Source organism: Telopea speciosissima, chromosome 8, assembly GCF_018873765.1.
Source record: "Telopea speciosissima isolate NSW1024214 ecotype Mountain lineage chromosome 8, Tspe_v1, whole genome shotgun sequence".
NCBI lineage: Eukaryota > Viridiplantae > Streptophyta > Magnoliopsida > Proteales > Proteaceae > Telopea > Telopea speciosissima.
In genome coordinates this window covers 376828-401437 of record NC_057923.1, presented here as the reverse complement: position 1 = coordinate 401437, position 24610 = coordinate 376828, and the positions used below count along the sequence as shown (strand labels likewise).

General features: G+C 40.5%; 1 protein-coding gene across 4 annotated transcripts in view; it reads left to right on the top strand.

Moving 5' to 3' along the window:
- Positions 1 to 10204: 10204 nt before the first annotated feature.
- Positions 10205 to 24610, top strand: part of LOC122671759 (sphingoid long-chain bases kinase 1-like) — a 75703-nt gene continuing 61297 nt past the window's right edge. For 2 of the 4 annotated variants that reach the window (XM_043869174.1, XM_043869172.1), the window contains exons 1-4: positions 10205 to 10792; positions 10889 to 11257; positions 15676 to 15769; positions 15859 to 15905. In XM_043869174.1, the coding sequence (XP_043725109.1) occupies positions 10319 to 10792; positions 10889 to 11257; positions 15676 to 15769; positions 15859 to 15905 (984 nt within the window). In that variant the 5' untranslated portion in view covers positions 10205 to 10318. The remainder of the gene's footprint in view (positions 10793 to 10888; positions 11258 to 15675; positions 15770 to 15858; positions 15906 to 24610) is intronic. The other 2 variants (XM_043869175.1, XM_043869173.1) reach the window with 1 other exon arrangement.

Here is a 24610-nt window from a genome sequence, read left to right as displayed (position 1 = left end):
TTGGTGGAGTGGGTCAAAATTCAAGGCGACACCAACCAGGCGAACAAGGTGTCCAAGGTGCCTGCCTAGGCGGCCAAGTCGACCAAGGCGCCTGGACGCCTAGGCGACGTCTTGACAACTATGGGTGTGAATCAGCTGTTCTGAGTAGGAACCTTGAACATGAGGTCTCAAGGCTGGGAGCTTCATCAATATTTGAGTACATGTCAGACTCAGCTCCACCAACTCTTTGGAGCATGTGGCAACAGCTGGGTTTTTATGGGGCCTTCACTGCTACCTGTGACACTGATGTTACAGCCTTTAAAAAATGGGAGGATGGTCTTCGTGTCTTCGACTTTCTTGCAGGGATGAACATCGAGTATGATCAGATTCGGGCCCATGTCTTGAATCGTGATCCTATTCCCACACTTGAGCAGGCTTATGCCATAGTGCAATAAGAGGAAAGTCATTGCAATGCCATGGTTCACCTTGTTTCTCAGGAACGATCGGCCCTTTCCACTAGTTCTCAAAATTCATCCCGTGGTGGTCTTTTTCATGGTATTGGTGACCGTTCTATTCCTGATACTATTGTGGCAAGGAACGTCATACACGAGACAAATGCTGGAAATTACATGGGCGTCCCATTGGCACTTGGGGTAGTGGCAAGGTCGTTCCTCTTCTGCCTAAGCTCATCATACTTCATTTGAGGACACTACTACTGACCATTCCCTTTCTCAGGAGGAACTTCTTGACCTACGTCATCTCATGACTCGGATGGACTCATCTTCTTTACCAGCCTGTCTCCAGCTTCCGCCACCTCCCTGCCAGGGCACTCTAAACCACCTTCTTCTTCACTAACTCCATCTTTAGGTATTTTTTTTTATTGCCATAGTTCCTCCGTCATATCCACTCCCTTGATAATTGACTCAGGGGCTACTGATCACATGATCAGTTCTCCCACTCAATTTTCCCAATATTCTCCTCTGTCAGGTAATACCAAAGTCCAAGTAGCTGAGGGTTCTCTCTCTTCTGTTTCTGGGAAGGGCATCATCAAATGCACTCCATCTCTATCCCTTTCTTCTGTGTTGCATGTTCCCACGTTTTCTACTAACTTACTTTCTATTAGTTACACGGGACTGTAATTGCAACGTAACTTTTTTCCTTGATCATTGTCTTTTTTAGGACTTTGTAATGGGTTATACGATTGGCAGTATGAGGTGGCTGGTGGTTTTTACTTGTTTGATAGTTCTCCATCAACATTGGTTTCCCAGGCCTCTCTTAGATTCGGCTGCATCCACATTGCCTGAGCATTGGTGGCATTGTCGTTTGGGTCATCCCCCTTTAGGCATTTTATATGTTTTATTTCCCAGTTTAGTAAAAGCTTGTAATCCCAACAACTCTGTTTGTGATGCTTGAACTTTTGCAAAGCAAACTAGAGCAGTTTTTCCTATTTTTGATCATCGAAGTTTGGGTCCTTTTGGTTTAACCTGTTATGATGTCTGGGGCACTGCCCGTTGTGTTTTAACTTCTGGTTATAGGTGGTTTGTAACTTTTATTGATTGTTGTACCACTTGGATATATCTTATGCACTAGAAGAGTGATGTTTTTCCTTGTTTTCAAATGTTTCATCAAATGGTCCAAACCTAATTTGATGGTAAGGTTAAGATACTCTGGTCTGACAATGGGAAGGAATATTTTGATGGTTCTTTTAAAGCTTATTTGTCTACTCATGGTATTATACACTAGACGAGTTGTGTGGACTCTCCTACTTAGAATGGCGTCGCCAAAAGGAAAAATTGACATCTCTTGGAAGTGGCTTGATCTTTGATGTTTGCCATGTCCATTCCACCACGTTTTTGTGGTGATGCTGTCCTCCTTGCAGCATACCTTTTCAATCGGCTGCCATAGGTTGTTGGAGTTTTGCTGCCCTATGTTTTATTAGGTTCTTCTACTTTTGTAGTGCCTCCCAAAGTATTTGGGTATGTAGTATTTGCTCGCAATCACAATGTTCTTGGCAAATTCGATCCTAGAGGTTTGCGATGTATTTTTTTGGGTTATTCTGCTACCCAGAAAGGATACAAGTGCTACTACCCTCCTTCCAGAAAATTGATTGTTACTGTGGTTGTTATTTTTCAAGAGTCGGAAGCATATTTTCCATCACCTTCTCTTCAGGGGGAGTCTACCAGTGAAGAGGTGCATTTGATCACTTTCTTGGATGTACCTGTTGTGGAAGACCCTTCGTTTGAACTCGAAGATGGCATAATAGGGCAGGAACAGGAGCAATCTCAAGTTCAGGGGGAGATTGGGAAATCTGATAACCTGAAGGTATTTACTCGAGAGTCGAGGAACATGGCATAAACAAAAGCAAATTGATAATACCACCACCACTGCCCCTGACAATTCATTGCTCCCTGATCCAATTTTATCTCCTCCTACTCCTGGTTAGTCTTCTTTGGATTCTAATCTGAACTTACCAAGTGCTATTCGTAAACCCCATAGAACTTGTACTCAATGTCCCATATCTAACATCATTTCTTATGAGTCACTTTCTCCTTCTTTCCATGCTTTTGTTTCTTCCTTGTCTTCTATTTCCATCCCTAACACCTGGCAAGAAGCAATGGCTCATTCAAGATGGAAAGATGCAATGAATGAAGAAAAGAGGGCATTGGGAAAAAATGACACTTGGGATTTGGTGAGTCTCCCTCCAAGAAAGAGACCGGTTGGCTGTAAGTGGGTCTTTGCAGTCTAACTTAAGGCTGATGGAACAGTGAAAAGATATAAGGCAAGGTTAGTTGCTAGGGGATTCACTCAGGCACATGGAATTGACTATCAAGAAACCTTTGCCCCTGTAGTGAAAATGAACATTGTCAGAATCATTATGTCTTGTGCAGCTAATTAAGCATGGGATCTTCAACAACTAGATGTGAAGAATGCCTTTCTTGATGGGGAGGTTGAAGAGGAGGTATATATGGACATTTCACCTGGCTTTGTTGCCAGAGAAACTCAAGGCAAGGTTTTTTCATCTCAAGAAAGCCTTATATGGACCAAAACAATCACCAAGAGCATGGTGTCAATTGGCTATAAACAAAGTAATGCTGATCACACTTTGTCTATAAAAAAATAAGGGTAGCTTATCACAGTATTGATCGTTATGTGGACGATATTTTCATCACTGGAAGTGATGTTGATGAAATAGGTAAATTGTAGACCTATTTGGGAACTGAGTTTGAAATCAAGGATCTGGAAAGACTAAAATATTTTCTTGGGATTGAGGTTGCTCATTGAGCTTAAGTTATATTTCTAACTCAATGAAAATATACACTTGACCTTTTATCTGAAACAGGAATATTGGTGATGAAATCTGAAAAATATGGGAGAAGGACTTGTGTCAATGTGACACAAGCCAGCTTTATTTATAATAGACTAGAGGAACATTCTAGAATATAGTACAAGACCAAAATAGCATTATGACAGTTCTACCCTTGTACCCATATTATAACACTCCCCCTCAAGTTGGTGCATAAATATCTATCAAGCCCAACTTGCTAACAATAGAAACAAATAACCTAGGACTCAATCCTTTGGTAAGAACATCTGCAAGCTGATCATCTGAAGGAATGGATGTAATGCACATCTGACCACTATCAAGTTTCTCCTTGATAAAGTGACGATCTATTTCCACATGCTTTGTTCGATCACGATGAACAAGATTATGAGATATGCTGATTGCGGATTTACTGTCAGCGTATAACCGCATAGTCTTCTCAACCTTAATTCCAAGATCTTGCAATAAACCTTGGAGCCAAAGGGCCTCACATATACTCTGGGCCATAGTCCTAAACTCGGCCTCCGCACTAGAACGAGCCACAACAGTTTGCTTCTTGCTTCTCCAGGTGACAAGATTCCCCCCAACATAAGTGTAGTAGACAAAAGTAGAACGCCTGTCATCAGGTGATCCAACCCAGTCTGCATCGGTATACGTCTCAATGTTCATGTGACCATAGGGAGAAATAGCAATTCCCTTTCCTGGAGCAGTTTTCAAATACCTTAAAATTTTGTAGACAACATCCAAGTGTGTAGAATAGGGGTCATGCATTTACTGGCTAACTAGACTTACTGCAAAGGCAATGTCAAGACGAGTGTGGGACAAGTAAATCAAACATCCTACCATTCGCTAGTACTGCTCCTTATTCACAGGTTCTCCTTCGTTTAGCCGAAGGTGACAATTAGGTTCAATAGGGGTGTCTGCTAGCTTGCATCCCAACATACCGGTCTCAGACAATAGATCCAATGTGTACTTTCTTTGAGATAATGAGATTCCTTTGTCAGAGTAGGCAACCTCAATACCTAAGAAGTACGTAAGCATCCCTAGGTCTTTGATTTCAAACTCAGTGCCCAGAAAATTTTTCAAAAAATCAATCTCCTCCTGGCTGCTCTCAATGATGACTATATCATCAACATATACAATCAACAGTCACATGTTTGGTAGTCCGAATAAATAGCGTGTGATCTGCATTGCTTTGCTTGAACCTAATGGAGACCATTGCTTTATGAAACCTACCAAACCATGCCCAGGGAAATTGCTTCAACCCATAAAGAGCTCGACTAAGCTTACACACTTTTCCCCGAGTCTTTAGAGAATGAAATCTTGGTGGACCTCCTCAGTCAACTCACCATGCAAGAATGCATTACATCAAGTTGAAATAAGTTCCATCCTTGATTTACTACGTAAGACAGGAGAACCCTCACAATGTTCATCTTGGCTACTGGAGCAAAAGTCTCCTGATAGTCAATCCCATACGTCTGGGTAAAGCCTCTAGCAACCAGCCTGGCTTTATATCGTTCAATGCTCCCATCAGCCTTATGTTTCACTGCAAACACCCATTTGCACCCTGCAACTCTCATTCCCGGTAGAAGCTGAACTAAATCCCACGTGTTATTTTTATCAAGGGCTCTCGATCTCTTCCTTCATAGCTTCTTTCCAATCTGAGTGTGCCATTGCCTCCTGCCAAGAGTTAGGAAGAGACACAGAAGACAAGGAAGCAAGGAAGGTCTGAAACGTGGTAGATAATGAGTTATAAGAAACATATTTTGAAATTGGGTGCTGAGTACAACTACGTTTACCTTTCCTAGTAGCAATAGGAAGGTCAAGAGTATGATCATAATCAAAAGAAGGAACAGATGGAAGCTTTCCAGAGGGTTCAGAGATGGCAGAACTTGGAACACCTATGGTCAATTTTAGTGGAAAGATGGTAGTAGGCCTGTTCTGGTCGAGATTTTCTTTCCTACCATATGTTAGTAGTGACTTATCTCCCTGAACCTTTTTTCCATCACTTGGTTGATTACTTGGCTGTATAATGGGTTCAGTAGGCACAGTAGGGGACATAAGAGTCTCCCCCTGAACAGGAATCACACCTTGCTGTTCTTGACTAGTAACCCCATCCTTAAGAACATCCTCTTCTTCGCAAGGCAGATCTATGGGAATTTGAAGGACCTCTTTCTGGTGAACAAACTCCCCCGGAAGAGGGATAGGGTAAAAGGGAACATTTTCCTGAAAAATAACATCCATGCAAACAAAAATTCTCCGAGAAGAAGGATGGTAACATTTATAGCCTTTTTGGGTAGCTGAGTATCCCAAAAAATACACCGAAGACCCCTGGGGTCTAATTTTCCATGCACATGATGATTCCGAACAAAAGCAACACAGCCAAAAACCTTTGGGGCAACAGGGGAAGTAACACTTCCTAGAAGAGTTTCAATGGGGCTCTTATTATTTAGGACACGAGATGGCATCCTATTAATAAGAAAGGCTGCCGTGGTGACAGCATCTCCCCAAAACCGAACAGGGATATTCATAGCAAACATCAAAATTGAGCAACCTCAAGGAGATGTTGGTTCTTCCTCTCTGCCACTCCATTTTGAGGTGGAGTATCAATATAGGAAGTCTGGTGAACAATCCCATTGGCAGAAAAATAAGACTGAAATGTCCTAACCGAATATTCAGTGCCACTATCAGACCTTAAAATTATGATTTTAGCATCAAACTGTGTTGAAACCATGTTATGAAAATGCTGAAAAATAGAAAAAAACATCACTCTTCTGGTGCATTAAATAAACCCAAGTAGTACGACTAAAACAATCAATAAAAGTCACAAACCATCGAAAACCAGAAGAAGAAACCACACGAAAAGGAATTAAACTTCTATTACCGACATTGGGTACGTAGATCTGGTTTGCTTTGCAAGCATCACAATGAAAATTGTTCAAATTACAATGTTTAGAAAAACTAGGAAATAAGCTAGTAAGAGTTCTTAACGGTATTTCCTAATCGACGATGCCACGTATGTAAATCAACATGTGCTTTAGATCCAGATCCTGGGAGAGAAGCCACGGTAGATAATGCAGTAGGGGGCTGCTCTAACAGGTACAGGCTACCTTCTATCTTACCACATGCAATCGTACTGCTCGTTCCCAAGTCCTGAAAGATACAGTGAGAAGGAAAGAAAGTCACTTTACAATTGAGCTAACGGGTAATGCTAATAATGGATAACAGGTTAGTAGAAAGATGTGGGACATGAAGAACCGAAGATAAAGAATGGGAAGGCAAATAATTTACAACTCCCTTGCCAGATATAGGAGAGAAAGATCCATTAGCAAGTCGAACTTTATTATTACCAGCTAATGGATAATACTGAAAAAATGCTTTGGAGAACTTGTCATGTGATTGGTGACACGCCAGAGTCAATAATCCAAGAAGGGGATTTGACAGAGGAGCTCTCACCACAAAAGAAAATGCCTGTAGAAGGACCGGCAGAGGAAGGAGCAGTAGTGGCAGAGGCAACACTAGCATGGACTGAAGGTGTTGAAGTAGTAGATTCCAGCTAGACATCAAACTCCGCAGGTGGCTCATCTCATCGGTAGAGGGAGGTGTACTGGTGGAACTGGAAGAATCATCCTTGGAGATGGATTGATGAGCAGCACTTCCTCCAGATTTGGGCGGACCACGCCCATGGGACTCAGGTGGACGACCACGAAGCTTCCACCAACGATCCTTGGTGTGATGCTCTTTCCAACAATAGTCTCACTTAATAGGATGACGCTTAGATGGGGCAGCAGAACCACGATTCTGAACAGTAGGATAAGTTGCAGAGGAATTCAAAGCCCCTTTAGAGGGAGCCATATAAAGGGCAGCATGCTCCATTGGAGGCCATAGCCTCACATCGGTTTTCTTCAGAAGCAATAATAGCATATGCTTGGGCAATAGTTGGGAAGGGATCCCTGTTCAAGACATGGGCACGAATGGATCATACTCCGTGTTCAGTCTGGCCAAAAAATCATACACCCGAAGAAGGAGTGCTACTAAACTATTACAACGTTGCTGAAATAAAAAACAACAAATAAATAAGTATTCCTATTACTAATAAAGCTTCTACTAAACTCATGCGAGCTAGCCAAATGCCTAGCCCAACCAGCTGGTGTTTTTGCCCATAATGTGGACCACCTTGGTTCAGCTGCTGCCCTTCTTCTTATGGTTGTATTTCAGACCAGTGTACTTATCTACATCATTAATGCCTATTCTTTTTTTTAATTTTTTTTTTTGGGGGGTTGGGGGGAGGGAGATGATTTATTTTAATACTTATTTCTAAGAGGCTGCATGACTGGCTACATCAATTTTCATTGATTTTAACCTCCTAACAGGTGAGTTTATAGACATAATTTTGAAGTCGCTATGGGTTTATTTCCATTATGTAGGGCTTCTAAACTACTGAATGTTTATCCTTGTCCCAGATCCAGCTTACTTAATTGAGTGGCAACGTGTAGTTACCTAATGGAGAATTTTCAATTATGTAGTTGGCTAGTGGTTTTGATGGTCAGTCCTGTGTAGCATTCTGTTTTTTCCAAAGTTGCTAATTCACAGGAAAGACGCATTTTATTTGATTTGTGTTGTTTGTATAGCTGTTGTAGTATTTTTGGGACATGTAGTGGGTGGAATGACTTGTTCAAGATTGACTAATGGATAGTTTTCGATGAGGCTTTAGTTGGGTGATAATTGGAAGACAGTCTATATAACTAGAATAAATGATGGTTGTGGTCTTTCTATTTTCCTAGTACCTTTGTGATGATGAGCGACTGATTGTGCTCTAGTACTTTTGTGGTGGCGAAGGACCGACTGCTTGGGCATGTTAAGCAAGCTGTAGTTCTACACCTACCTTATGCCTGAGAAATTGCTGGTGCTCTTCTGCTCTTAGCTTATGCCTACCTTAGTTGTTGTTCGTATTATGTCATTAAACATAGTCATCGTTACATTTAGCAAGCTTCATCTGCTGTGATTCGCTTCTTGCCCTTGACTTCTTGTATATTCATCTTCCTTAATGAACATATCTGCCTCACTTGCACACTGTTCATAGTGGTAACATTTCTTTGATATATTTCCTTGTTTTTTTTATAAACCATGTAGGCTGTCTATTGCTACCTTCTATTTGTTTAATAAAACTGCACAACAGTTATTGTCTTCATCATATGCATTGTTTTAACGACTTGCCCTTCTTAGGACTTATGGAACTCTATTAAAAGAATTTTTGCAACTTTTGGTTGAAATCTAGTTCTTTCCCTTCCATTGGGCTTTTATCCACATGACCTGAAGACGTATAATGCAGACTAATCTGGTAATTCCTAACCAGAAAATCCAGCAAACGACTTGTACTTATGATCACAGAACAGGGAACAAAACCAGAATTGGGAGAAAATTTATAACTTAAGATAGACCAATTTGAACAGCCCTATATTTCTGACAAAGTGATCTATTCTGTTGGTGGAATGGGCCTGCAGATTCTGAACTAATTCTGATAACAGAATAGGTAGTTTCAGAGGAGTGCTAGTGCTTGTAGAACTGTATTAATCAATTAGAAATTCAGAACTAATAACAGAATCTCAGAGTGTTGATTAACAAAACATCAACACAGAACAACTTGAAACTTAAAAGAAAACAAGGGAACTGCAGACTAGAAGAACCAATAAAGAAGCTGCAAGTATAGAAGTAGAAGAGAAGGAGGAGGAAAGATCTTACCTGATAAGAAAGTACTGGAAGTTGGAGGAGAGATATCAGATAGGGAATACCAATCCTATATGCACAGCTCAACAGCCCCAAAACTATTAATAGAACTAAATATTATTCACTCAAATCATTCGTAACTGATGAGGGCGTTTACATGCACATAACCTTTAGAATTTCCTATCTAGACTCATAAAAGTACTCCTAATTACTCTCTTATACCGATTTGATTTAATAGCCTCTGAATAGAATTCTTAAGAGCTGTCAAGTATCCTAATTTAACTCAACACTTCTGTCTTAACTACTAATCCCTTATATTAGCTTTACCCTCATTTTATTATAAGTTATGCCAGTTACAATGAAACCCAAGCATGGTTCTAAATCTTGGTTTCTTGAAACCAAGATTTAGAACCTTAATGCGAGACCACTTTGTACCTGGTTTCTGACCAGGTTTCGGCCATATTTCGGTAATAAGTTTCTACCTGAACCTGGTTGAACCACCTTTACTTACTTGAGATGTTATTCATAAATAAACGTAGACCCACCCATTTGAATCCAATTATAATATTCGAAAATCTTCCTAAAGGATAAAAAGTCAACCCCCCTAGTTTAAGAACAAAAACTGGATTTTTCAGCGGTAGGTGAAAATTTCAACTTTCTAATGTTGGGGTTTTCTCAAATCTAAAATTTCCATAATCTTATTATGATGGAACATGACTAAAAACCAAAAGAGCGGTAAAATAATCTTTTGTTTTGATATCTAAAGAATATTTTTCATTCAGAGTGATTTTGACAGCAGTCGTGCACACCAAATAAAGTTTGACCTAAATCCTACAATTTAAATCAGATTTAAGAAATCTTGGATTTGTTAGAAAGCTTTTCAAGATTAGCTGTAGAAGAACGAGGAGTTTTTCCCAGTGAGGAATTCTTTACTATACTCCAGAGCGTTTGAAACCTTGCATTAGTCTTTAGTCTATTTGTGGTAATTATATTTAGGGCAATAAAAACTTTTTATCCTTCTGGTAATTATACTTGCAATGAGCTATCTTTTCAAAGTTTCTTTTGGACATTATTATTTCTGTAAACAGTTGTGTTGTGAGTTTGAGATTTCTTTGAAGGATTTTATCTTGCTTGTTCTCCATTTTCTTCCATGTGTGTGAAATCTTCACTCTGTCCTGAGTCTTCTGGTACATAATGATTGTAACCATGCAGGCTGCACTATTTTGTGGGGTTTTGTTCTGTGGTTTGTAGAGATATCGTCTCTACAACTTGCATGAGGTCCTTTTTTTCATGCTTTATGGTTTATTGTTCCTGTTGAGGTTTCTGTTGGGAACAGAGATGCCAAAGAACGGGAACCTTAGCCAGAATATTAGTACTTTGAGAGTGACCCCACAACAGTCTCTTCGCCGTCTGGGAAGTAGGTGTTCTCAATCAGCAACAGGGCAGCAGTCCTCCCCAACCATCTTCCCAGAAAAACGGAGTAAGCTTAAAAGTTTGGGGCGAAGTGAGGCCAATGTTGTCAATGATGATCCAGAAAAAATGAAGACACAAGGGCACAGGATTGATATAGGTGATGAGAAGTCTGATTTATTGGGACATGTTTTGTTTTCTGGGAAGCTAGTTTTGGATAAGAGGATGACCAACTCAAGTGCTGATGTGCAAACATCCACAGAGATTACAGACAAGGATGTTGTTGATGCCAAACTTACAAGCAAGGCATTAGTTTGGGGATCTAATATGCTGTGCGTGGAGGATGTGATCTCTGTAAGTGTTTACACTGGCTGGTTGCACTTTCTCTCTGAAGAATTATGTTCTTGCAATAATTTGGCTGAGCCTTGATATTGTGACTGACATTGGCAGGTAACCTATAGTATTGGTCTCAGGCATTTTACTGTGCATGCATACCCAGTGAGAAAGAGATCATGTGGAATTTCTTGTTTTGTGAAGCCTCAGAGAACTCGGAAGGACTTCCGCTTCCTAGCTTGTAGTTCAGAGGAAGCTTTTCAATGGGTTAGTGGGTTTGTGGATCAGCAGTGCTTTGTGAATTGTTTACCGCATCCCTTAGTTTCTTCCAAGAAGCAGGCTTCTAACATGATTGCAAGTGATTTTCCCCCTAAACCACATATGAAATGTAAAAGTCCTCCAAAAGTGCTTGTAATTCTAAATCCACGTTCTGGACATGGTCGTTCGAGTAAAGTTTTCCATGGCAAAGTTGAACCAGTATTTAAGGTTCGTAGTATTTACTGTGACTTATTTATTCATGTACCATTTTTCATGCTAGCATATATTCTTGTATGACTGCTCTTCCCAGATTTACGAACAAAGGTAGCGCGTATACCCAATTTTGTAATCATCTCTTGTTAATGCAGGTAAGTGGATGTTGTTGGTCTGAACTGATTTTTTCTTTATCCTGAAGTTTCTCTTGTGATATTTTGCCCTTTAAGACCAAGATTTGAAATTTTGACCAAATTGGCAAAATATTTTGGTTTTGCCGGATCAGCTCCACATATGCGGAGGATATTTACTCTCCACACAAGTGAGAAGCTGACACGTGTTATGGCCCAAACGGAGAACACTACCATTCTTTAACGTTGTTCTTTGGGGTTTTTTTTTTTTTACCCTATTTACCGCACAATTAAGTGGGACCCACTACTGCTTAAGAATGAATATTTTATTTAGCATTTTTGTTTGTTTCAACTTTTTATTCACCTGTTCATCGTCTTCGTCTTCTCCTTCGGTGAACCCGACGGCACTCACCCTCACCCCACAGTCCTTTCCTCCCTCCCTTGTCCCCGCCCCTTCGCTTCCATGCAACCCCATACCCGCTTAGAGCGATGTTCCTTTTGCAACCCCTCCCTTACATATCCATCCCACCGTACACATTAGAGCTCCCTCCGTCGGAATCGTTTCCAATCGGCTGTGAACTAAGACATCAGTCTCCGTCTTCCATCCTTGAAATCCAGTTGGGTTGTTACCATGCTTCTCTATAGAAGCACGGGATTTTACCATATTTGAAGAGCACAGAGAAGCTAATTCTGTTGATGATGTTAATGACGATGAAGAACAAGGTAAGAAGACGAGGTCATTGTCCATGGGAGGCTGAGAAAGCATAACAAAGAGAATTTTACTACCCTAAATCTTGCCTATTACCATCTCCAGCTCCTCAAGCTTCTGGAAGATCGATGCATGTCCCGATTCAAGCTCCAAACGACACTGAAACTCCTCTGCTTTCTGAGTACCCAAATCATCAATTCCCAATCTTTTACACTCTTACAATCCCATTTCTCACCTCATTTGAAGGCCAAGGAAGCCGATTCCAGTTTAAGTCTCAGAGCCCAAATTACAGAATAAACAAACCTTATGTTGGGTTGTTGAGGTAAACTCCGTAGTCTGCTTAAGTATTTCAAGAAACCCATCAAGACTTGGCTCGTTGGGTTGCAGGGTTCGTCTTCATGTAACTCGAAATCACTTGAACCGTAGTGAGAAGTGGATCGAGTGATGAAAAATAAGTTATCTATGGAGATGGGTCTGAGAATGGGTGAGCTGAGATGGAGTAGTAAAGGAGTAACAAGAGTAGATAACCAGTGAAGAATAAGTGAAAGGTGGATGAAAAGTAAGGCATAAAACAAGGGCAAGGAGGATTTACAAGTAGGTTTTTCTAATCCTTGCAGCGAGATTGATGAGCGCCATTAGTGTTTTTAGGAGCCTACAGAGAGAATGGAGCTTAGAAGGAAGATTTGCAATTGGTTCTTCTGATCCTTGTCGGAATGAGACGTGTGTTTGAGTGCATGAAGCTTAGAATGGTGCAGACTGCAGAGAGACTGAGTCTGAGACAACTGACCCTGAGAGAGACGAAGTTCATTTTTTTAAAACAATGTTGTCGCCTAATAGTCTCTAGTTTTACCGTCTGGTCTATAACATGTGTCGGCTTCTCACTTGTGTAACTTTTGGGTTACGTTTTTTAAAAGGAAATAAAAAAAGAAAAAATTCTGAAAATAAAAGTTAACGGGCGGTAGTCTTCTCTGTTTGAGCATAACACGTGTCAACTTCTCATTTGTGTGAAGAGTAACTACCGTCCACATATGTGGAGCTGATCCGGACTCCCAGATTGGTGAAATTGGGTGAAATTTGATCGAAATATGTGAAATTGCCCAAAATATTGTGTGTTCGGAAAAGTCAAAGTCACCTTCACTAGCAAAATTTCAAACCTTATCTGCCCTTGGCCACCATTTGGAACTTTAATTCCTTGATTTCATGCTTAAAAGACTGTACTTTTAAATCTAATAATGTTTCAGACAATGCCTTTGAAACATTTATATAGTGCAAAAATCTGCTGAAGAAATTCTTAAAGCTCATCTATGTGCTGACTGCTGTAAACAGGATTTGTATGACACACATCCGGAATTCTCAAACAACAGACCTTGGGCTCTCCACTTTGGATGAAAAAATAATAGTGAAAGATTTAGTAGTTATAACATGCAAATTGCCTAAACAATCCCTTAGATGTTGGTGAACGAAAAAAAATTTCCTCCACATAATTTGTATTTGATCCAGAGCTCAGGTTTAGAAAATTTAAAGGAGTTGAAAATTCGTAGAAAAATGGGATCTTTAAGGTTTTGATTGGGTGGATTAATTAGGAAGTAAAGAAAGCAGAACCAAAATGAATTTTAGTGAAACTTCTATCAATTGTTTAGTGAGCTTTGGTGAAGGGTTCAGTTTAATGAAAATGGATTTCTCTTGGTTCACATGCAGTGCAGCAGGAATGGGCTGCAACTTGATAAAACTGTGGAATGTTTAGTTTAGTAATGACTGGAACTGTAATGGTTGATTGAGTGGATATATTTAAAGAAGTATGCGTGTAAATAAGCTAACTTGGCAGAGAATTAGTTGACGGAAAACATGGTTAGAAAATTTGTTGATCGATTAAGCTTTGTGTGCATGTTTTCTCCAATTGATCAGAACATGATCTGCATTAGTGCAACTCTGAACTTTTAAATAGCAGAGCAACAATAAGGAGAAAGACCACGGTTTGACCTTTTTAGTCATGGTGGACAGCACCATTCTCTTCACTACATCTCGACCATTCAATAATATTAGCAAATAAATAAAGAATAACTTTTTAAACCATTTCAGGGCCACACCCAAGCTCTCCACCCAGTAAATATCCTGATTACAAATGAATTAAAAAATCAAACTCCTATGACTCTTAACTCAAGTCCTTTTCTAATTAGGACTTAGATTAACTCTTCAATGAGTAAACCAAATACAATCCTAATTCCTAATCCAACTGTCTACTGAAAAAACCAGACATTGACAAAAGAAACAAAAGAGATGTCCCAGTGCCTAGAATATATCACAGAGAGTAAAAAGGATAATGGAATAGGACTGGATACGTGGTGTTTAAGTGAATTAGGAGAGACATTAGGTTCTCTTCAACGGAAGTTAGAAGTCACAATAGGAAAATGAGTTCTAAAAATTCTGTTTATAGGTTTCAGATTTAGGGTTTGGTTTGTTGGGTTGGAATTTTATGGAGAAAACAAAGATATGGATGGTGACATTAATGGGTACAGTTGGTGCTTCTTGTTTGATCAGTAGAGAAAAGAGAAAAGTATGACAAAGCATCAGGTAGGGTTTTTGTTTTGTTCTAGTCGGGTTGCAGTAGGCTGATTTGGATGCTAAAAAGCTGTTTTTGGGTGAGGTTCAATGGAAAATTTGTGTAAATAATTATGAAGTTGGCTGATTGTGCAGTAAGGGTTATTGCTATAAACAGAAGAAATGAAGATAAGTAGGAAAGGAGGAAATTAAAAGGAAATCTAGGGACCCTCCCACATTTTGAAGTACACCTTCACTCTGAATCAAAATGGCGAATTGACACCAAAATATGGTCCATTTCAGTGAAAAAACTGATATTTTGAGGAGCCCTGAATTTGCATGCCATATTGTAGGTCGCTGAAATTTTGTATCACGTAAACAAGTGCTAGCCTATAGGCTATCCCATTGGTTTGAACGATATTTTTCTGAATTTTGGTTCCATGGATTCCAACCTACTGTTTTGGATTCATTGTTGTTACTTGGTATAATTTGGGTGAGGGGTTTAGGTGGATTTCTGACCTGTTTATCTTTCTGTTTTCATGTCTGTTGAAAACGAAGTAGGTTGCCGAAAGTTTGTATCACGTAAACAAGTGCTAGCCTATAAGTATAAGCTCGTGTGTAGTGGGTCTTTCACTCCTTCCCTTGTCTTCCCCATAATGTCTAGCATACTCTGATAGTAGGGTCCTTTAGTAGTATGTGCTGCGATTCTTTGGTTAAATAACCACTTTGACATGGTGTCACCCACTTTACCTTTCTAATCAGACCACACGTGCTTAAACTTACTTTGGCTGGTGTCCTGAAACGTGAAAAGGGCAGGATCCTGCTCAAGGATGTCAATGGCATTCTTGTCTATTGCAGATCCTCCGACACTTGTGAGTGCAAGTAGGGAATTTCCGTCTACTTGTGCTTCTGCTATGTATCTTCCTCCCCCCCCCCCCTCACCCCCCCCCCTTCCCCCCCCCCAATTTAATTTTTGTTGGAACAAAATTCAGTTGCACACTGAATCCTTCAAGTAACTCATAAAATGTAAATTTAGAGGTGCAAACTGGTGACAGCTTGCAGGATTCAAGATGGAGGTAGTAAAAACAACATATGCTGGTCATGCTAGACATCTTGCCTCAACTGTTGACTTCAGTACCTGCCCTGATGGTAATACTTATCCATGCTTCTAATTAAATTCATATTATGCTTTCGTCTCTTTTTGCTTACATATTTATATTTGTTTTTTTTTTTTCGAGTTTCCTCAGGAATCATATGTGTTGGAGGTGATGGAATTGTTAACGAGGTTAGTTATGCGGTTCTGGTATTTTGGTTCTAATTCATTTTTTTGTCAGTTTAATTAATTATACTGGTGAAAAAATTTCTCTTATTTGTGGTATTTATTTCTTCCTCCTATCTCTTCACTTCTTATTGCCGATATATTGTAAGTTAATATTTCGTATTCTTTTCTTTAATAGGATTTGTTGTTTTTGTTGTGTTCCATTTTTCTTTTATCTTTATTATTCTGTCTTCACCAGGATCCATGTAGCCTACCCCATTTAGCTGGGATAAGGCTGAGTTGTTGTTGTTGTTGGGGCTCCCAATCGTTTGCAAAGGTTGCATGCAAGCGGTTTTAAAATTCTGTTGTTGTATCTAATTTTCCATTTTAGTTATATGATTCAGATTTTCTTATGTTATTTTGAAAATACATGTGGAGATCCGAGGCTGATGCAGGTTTATCACCAAATTGGGCTTCTTTCCCTAGAAATAAGTCTAGGGTTGGGTTCTAGACATGTTGGGCCTTTGGTCCCATGGGTTATCTACGTAATAGGCTTATGGGGCCTAAAGTTGGGGTACATAAGTTGCATACGGGCTTAGCCTTATACTTAGTTTATTTTCATGTTTTAGTGTTTTAAATTAAACCGGTTGAACCACTGGTCCAATTTAAGTGATTTTAGAATATTCTTTTAGGGTAAAATCTTCTTAACTTAAGTTTTATATTGGGGTCCACACCTCTACATGAATTTTAGAGAGGGAGTGTATTGTATTTGGATTCAGCTAAGGATTAGGGATTTCCTATTCCTACGCTGCATAGGAATTTGGGCCTTTGGCCATTATAAATAAATGCAGGGGCTCCTCTTTAGCTCACTGTTTATGAAATTTCTCTCTTGCAAGTTGCTGCAACTGTTCTTCTACTGAAGATTTGCTTTGTGTGTGATCAAAGTTGGTGGGATTGCACCAAATTCAAACCAAAACATCTCCAGCATAGCCCCTCCACTCGATCCCCCTTGCAGCCATCTAAACCCTAAATCCTCCATTACTACATTAAACCCCAAAACCCTAATTTACAGTCCAGCAACATCCAGCCATTATCAGATCTTCATACCTTTGCCAAGTGACCCTCTCTACACTTGGAGAACTCGATCTGAAATCCTTGCCCTAATAACCCCTCTAAACCCTAGATTCCCTCGCTTCACTCTTTTCAAAAAACCGAAACCCTAACTTGCTGCCATTCTAGTATTCACACTTCCGCTTATCAAACCATCACCAGACCTTCACTGATAGACTCCCCTATACCTGCCTAGCATAACCATACCCTCAAACCCTAACTGTTAGCTAACCCTAATTTTGACTTAAATCCTTATTCTGCCCCAATCGAACTGCCTGTTCAATTGTTCATAGCAGATCCTGTAGTACTGGTTCCGAGTGGGTCTTTGTTATGTATGTAATGGACGGGCTATTATCGGTTTAGCAGGGAATATATAGTAAAGATTTTATATGGTTTAATTATTATTATTATTGTTTTTAAATGTTGTAGTTATTGTAGTATGTGACTAAATAGGTTATAAGTGGTGGAGAGAAGTGTGGTAGTTAGAGTTAAATTAGGGAGAGGGTAAGTAGTTATGGAAAACTACTATTGTAATTTGATTTTTATAAATAGTTGAGTAACGAGTAAAGAAGAAACTTTTGAAATCCTAAATTATCTCTTAAGAGTTATCTTGAGAAGAAGATTGGCTGCATCCTAATTGCACCAGGATGTCCGGTGGCTTCGTCCGTAAAGCCCCCAAACCCCTATCCCTCTCTCTTGTCTTCCCCTATTATCTCTCTCTCATATCTTTCTCTCCCTATTATTTCTCTTCTTTGTGTTATTTTATTTCTAGATTATCTTGCATGTAATAGTCTTCTACCTAACATTAGAGACCAAACTACATGCCTAATGGAGGTGTAATGTTTCCAGATTGACTTGTGCAATTCATGGTCGGCAATTCTGAATAATTTGAGATGTTCAGGTTTAGGAAACAGTGGTAGGAAGTTTCATGGGAACATTGATCGACAACTTATAGTTTTCCATTTCTTTTGAATTCTTGAGATTCTTTGTTTTAATTAAATATCTTAAGCATAGCATTGTTGCCTTTTGTGTGTGCATGCACACTTGAGTACTGTAAATTTTAGTGAATAAGAAGAAGAAGGAATAAGAAAGAAGAAGAGAGAAGAAGAGAGAAGAAGAGAGGAAAAGGAAGGAGAGAAACTGCACAATTGGGGCTGCAGCCGTTACAGTAACTGCCCCCAAAACATATCATTTAATAGGTTAAAACATAATAACAACCAATAGACAAAAATACCCCCAATAGAGGAATCGTGAATAGGGGTTGACGTTAGCCTATTCACGACTCCCCCTTTCTCCTAACACTCCCCCTCAAGCTGGAGCATAGATGTTAATCATGCCCAGCTTGGTACAAATGTAATTCACTCTCATGCTTCCCAAAGACTTGGTGAACAAATCAGCAAGCTACTCCCCAGTGCAAATATGGCGAGGGGAAATAATCCCTTGTTGCAGCTTCTCACGGACAAAATGATAATCGATCTCAATGTGTTTCGTTCTCTCATGAAACACTGGATTCTCAGAAATATGAATAGCAGCTTGACTGTCACACCACAACAGCATTGGAGAATCATCTCCAAATCCAAGTTCGGTCATCAACTATTTAATCCACATTAGTTCACAAGTGCCATGAGCCATAGCCCGATACTCCGACTCTGCACTAGACTGAGCTACTACAGTCTGTTTCTTACTCTTCCATGAAACTAGGTTCCCTCCAACAAAGACACAATATCCCGAAGTAGACTTTCGATCAATAGGAGATCCTGCCCAATCTGCATTAGTAAATCCTTCAATCCTTCTATGACCATGATTAGAATACAAGAGACCATGCCCTAGATCCTTCTTAATATATCGCAACATCCTTATAACTGCCTCCCAATGAGCTGTCCTAGGGGCGGACATAAATTGACTCAGCACACTGACAGGAAAAGAAATGTCAGGTTTAGTCACAGTCAAATAGTTGAGTTTCCCTACAAGCCTTCGATACTTCTCTGGATCATCCAGAACATTCCCATCCTCTGCCATGAGTTTCACATTTGGATCCATGGGAGTATCCAAAGGCCTAGATCCCAGTAATCCCGTCTCTGAAAGTATATCAAGCACACATTTTCGCTGTGAGAGCGAAATCCCTTTCCTTGATTGAGCTACCTCAATACCCAAGAAGTACTTCAGTCGTCCCAGGTCCTTAGTCTGGAATTGCTGTCCCAAATATGTCTTCAAGCTCTTAATACTTGAAGAGTCATCCCCTGTGATAACAATATCATCTACATAAACTACCAAAAATATCTTTCCTACATCTGACTGCCTAAAAAACACTGAGTGATCACTCTCAGACCGAGTTAAACCAAACTCCAGCACAACATCTGTAAAATGGCCAAACCAAGCTCGCGGTGACTGTTTCAGCCCATACAAAAATTTCCTCAACTTACACACCTTACCAGACTCCCCCTGAGCAAGGTTGCTCCATATACACCTCCTCAAAGAGGTCCCCATGCAAGAACGCATTCTTGACGTCTAGCTGAAATAACAACCAGTGATGTATAGCAGCCAAAGAAATCAAAATGCGGTCAGAAGTAAGCTTTGGAACCGGAGAGAAAGTATCCAGATAGTCCACACCATATACCTGGGCATAGGCCTTAGCAACAAGACGGGCCTTCAACCGAGCCACAGACCCATCAGGATTAATCTTCACCACAAATATCTAGCGACAACTGATGGCTGACTTACCAGAGGGTAACGAAACAAGATCCCATGTCTGATTGTCCTTCAGAGCAGATAACTCCTTAGTCATGGCAGCCCTCCACCGAAGGTGAGCCAAGGCCTCTACCACCGACTTAGGAATAGGACAACTGTCAATAGTAGACAAACAAGCAACAAAAGAAGAGGACAAACGAGCATAGGACACAAAACGATCAATAGGATGTTGGGTACAACTCCGAACCCCCTTACGGGTAGCAATAGGAACATCAAGATCAGAATTAGGAGGTACAGTAACAGAGGAGGAAGTACCTGGAGTGGGATCTGAAGGCGAGGATAATGTGGTAAATGGTGCTGCCTGGGTACTGTATCTCTCCATAGGTGTAATACGATGTGTCGGCGCATCAGGTGGGCGACGACGAAAAACAGCTAGTGGTTTTGTTGGAGGTGGCATCGGAGGCAAAGAATTCTACACAGGAGAAGAAGTATCGACAACATAAAGAGGGAGATCATCGTCCATCTTTGAAGTAGGCAGCGAGGATGCAACAAATGGAGTAGATTCAAAGAAGGAGACATCGGCGGTAACAAAGTAGTTTCGCAAATCAAAAGAATAACACCGGTAACCCTTTTGGGTTTTAGAATACCCCACGAAAAGACATTTAAGAGCTCTAGGATCCAACTTAGAGCAACCAAGACGATGATCCCGAATAAAACAAACACACCCAAAAACACGTGGTGGTAAGACAAACAACAGATGGGAAGGGAACAACAAAGAATATGGAATGCCACCACCCAAAACAGAAGAAGGCTTGCGGTTAATAAGACAACACGCAGTCAAAACAGCATCAGCCCAAAAAATTTTAGCCACTTTCATCTCAAATAAAAGAGATCGAGTAACTTCCATCAAATCTCTGTTCTTCCTCTCGGCTACGCCATTTTGTTGAGTTGTATCCGCACAGGAGGACTGATGAATGATCCCAGGTTGAACCATAAACTCATTAAAGGGAGCAGAAAAATATTCTTTTGCATTGTCACTTTGAAGAACTTTCAAAGAAGTAGTAAATTGATTCTGAATTTCAAGCACAAAAGTATAGAAAATGGAAGAACAATCCTTCATTAAATAAATCCAGGTAACTCTGGAAAAGTCATCTACAAAAGTGACAAAGTAACGAAAACCCAACACAGAAGTAACAGGACACGGACCCCATACATCAGAATGAACTAAAGAAAAGGTTTGGACAGCCTTGTTATTGACTCGAGGGGGATAACTTACAAGGTGAAGTTTCCCAAATTGACAAGACTCACACTGCAAACTAGACAAGGACTGACCGACTATCTTAAATCTTCAAACTCTGCAATGAAGGATGACCCAAACGACAATGAATCTGATGAGGAAGTGCCACAGTCGAACACGCCATAGTGGATGCGTCGTCAAGAAGATACAGTTCCCCAGATACGCGACCTCTACCAATTGTCTTCCTCGACTGGAGATCCTAAAACTCACAATAATCAGGGAAAAAGGTAACCGAACAATTGTTAGCTTTGGTAAATTTTCGAACAGATAATAAATTGAAAGGAAGTTTGGGCAAGTAAGAAACGGAGGACAACGACAAAGAGGGGGTAACATGCACAGTGCCTGTACCCCGAACCTTAGCAAGAGATCCATCGGCTAACACAACATTGGAAGAAGATTCACGAAATGAAGAAAAAATACCTGAGGCTCCAGTGATATGGTCCGAAGCATCTGAATCAATGATCCAGGGACGAGAAGTAGATGATAGGCATGCAATAGCATTACCTGGCTGAACTAGGGTAGCAGTGGAGAGCTGAGATGACTGAGAATTCTGAAATTGAGTAAACGGCTCATAATCTTCATCGGACATAGTCACTGTTTTACCCTCCGGCTTAGAAGGAGGGGTAACCACCGGATCACTGCTGGCTGAATTTGCAAACTGAGGTGGTTTACCATGAAGCTTCCAACAAAAGCGCTGAATATGACCAGCTTTGCCACAATGATGACAAGTGCGCACCTGTCCTGAAGTCTCTGAAGTACCGGATGTGGGTGCTTTATTGTTCCCTGACCCACGACCACGGCTACCACCATTGCTGCTCGTACCTGTCCCACTACTGGACCCACGGTTGGGAAAGGCTGCAAGGGCTGAACCCTCATTACCATGAGAGGAATCTTGGCTGTTCTCACGAGAAACCCATAAAAGTCTTGAAAAAGCTTCTGAAAGGGTGGTGACTCTATCCCCACTAAGGATTTGAGACTGTACTGGCTCAAATTCTTTTCGTAGTCCACCCAAAAATACCATAACAGCTAGCTGCTCTCGCTGTTGTTGCATCTCTTTCACATCAGATGTGATAGGAAGAATGGAATTCAGCTCCTCATATAGTCGCTTGAATTCTGCAAAATATTGGGTTACAGTCAGAGTCTTTTGATCCACTTTATAAAAAGCCTGGGACAAGTCATAAATTCGAGACAAGTTGTCCTTCCCAGAATAGAGGACATTCAAGTAGTCCCATAACTCCTTTACTGTGTCAATGTGAGTAACCAGGTCTGCAATCTGATTATCCATTGAGTTCAACATCTGACTCAATATTCTTATATCCACCATATCCCATGTCGCATCTCCTTCAGGCTTTGGCTTTGTGTGATGATCCTGTTGATCACGCCCCGTCAAGGCCAAACGAACCACCTTCTTCCATTGCTGAAAATTAGAAATCCCTTCAAGTTTCCTTTCGGTAATATGATGAGAAGAGGAGGACACAGTCACAGTGGTCTTTGCATCAGCCATGCTTCACTACAGAAATTAAATCTTCACAGAGTAGTCCCGGACAGATTGAAACTGATGGACAGCAAACATTTCTTAACTTGCAAACACTTCTGTGATTATAAACAGTGCTAAAACTGTAGGACCAGCCACAACCAACAGACCCCAGCCAGCAGCAAGCAATCGCCACCAAACAATAAAATCACAAAACCTGAATCAATCTCAACCTTGGCACATACCAAAGACAAAACCACAAAACCGAGACCTAGTTCTTGTGTATAGTCATGAACTAGTCTCACATAAAACCACAAGACTGCAGCAAAGGGTGCTGCATCCCCTTTAAGATCAGATCACGAAAAATCCCAAAACTTTAAGTCTTCAAAACCGCAGGCTTCTTCAAATTAAAACACAGGAACAGAGAAAGGATTAAGGATGAATGATCGACTCCTACAGTCCCTGCTCTGATACCGTGTAAATTTAAGTGAAGAAGAAGAAGAAGAAAGAAGAAAGAAGAAGAGAGAAGGAAGGAGAGAAACTGCACAATTGGGGCTGCAGCCGTTGCAGTAACTGCCCCCAAAACATATCATTAAATAGGTTAAAACATAATAACAACCAATAGACAAAAATACCCCCAATAGAGGAATCGTGAATAGGGGCTGACGCTAGCCTATTCACGACTCCTCCTTTCTCCTAACAAGTACATGATTTTAATTTCCATAGTAATGAAGTTGTGGGATACCTAGTATTAATGAAGAGCAGATGGAGGCTATATTACAGAAGCAAAGTGTGGTTATTACAGAAGAAGTCTCTCTCTTTTAGCATCAACAACATTGCCAATACAGAGAAATTAGTTCAGGTTGGGTACCAAGGTTCGAAATTTCGATTTCAACCATATGACGTAATATCCCAAGCTCATTTCTGCCAAAAAACTGAAATGCCCATCTCGGTGTTCTAACAGTTGAGTTTCGCCTTGAAATTTTAGGGCAAGCCTATTTAAGTATGATTAGCATGATTACAAATCCAAACCATTAGACTGATGAAAAACACACTACAAAGGTATTTTGGCTTCGGACCCTAGGTTGCTAGTGTACGTTGTAGCCTATTTTATCCTCCCTTTTATAACCTATTTGGCGGCATTGCAGTTGTAATGGTAGTAGAATTGTACAACTGTTCAAACCTCAAGATTGGTATAGGTGTGACAATTGGAAGGATCTATGCTATAAATCTCTCTCTCTCTCTCTCTCTAACAGCTATCTTGCTCTTACTCTCTATTGCACTCTCGCAACCTCGCCTTTTAGCATACCATCGCCGCTGACACCTTGTCAGCGCCTATCCGGCTGCAAATCAAAGGTGAAACCGTCTGTCTATCTTTGCCGGAGATAAGATCTCCTAAGCGCTGGAGAGGAATCGATCTTTGTCTAGGGTTTTTGATCTCTCTTGGAGTTGAGGTGCTGGATAGTTGATCTGCTCAACACTGCTATTCAACACCGAATCACTAGGTAAATCGATCTTTGTGCTGAAGCCATCTTGCTACGCCCCATATCTGACTACCATTTCTCCTCATCTCCATATCTGACTACCATATTCTCTCCATCTCCCTTTCCCTGCCACTGACTCTGTCTCTCCCCCCCACACAGTGCCCTTCCCATTTTCCATTCACCGTTAACGAAAAAAAAAGGTGTTTGCTGTCAGCGTGGATGCTGATCTTCTTCGACCTTCATCCGCTAGACCCTTCTCTCCTCAACGGTTTAACCCCTTTGATTTCCAACTCTGGCTGGAAGTGCTCTCTCACCCCATCCCTGATTAACTGGCTGGAGGAGTTCTTCCCCACGGCTGAATTTTTGACCGGTAACCGACCCCTACCCCGCCAGCATCATGGAAGGTGGTCTCTCTGAGTTTGATCTGAGATCTCTTAACGGGTTTGATTTGCCAGCACCTGGGAGTACTCTGTTTAGTGAGGGACATTTTCTTTCTCTGTTTTATTGCTGTAGTTGTTACTTTGTTTATGTATTTATGTGTTACTTGTTAGTTGGTTAGTACATCTTCTCTTGCCTTACACTTTAGTTTATTTTGATAAGATTATTTGTGTCTGTTTTTTAAGTGCAAATAAGTGGTATCTCTTTTAGTGGGTTATTTCACCTTCTCCTGTTTTACACA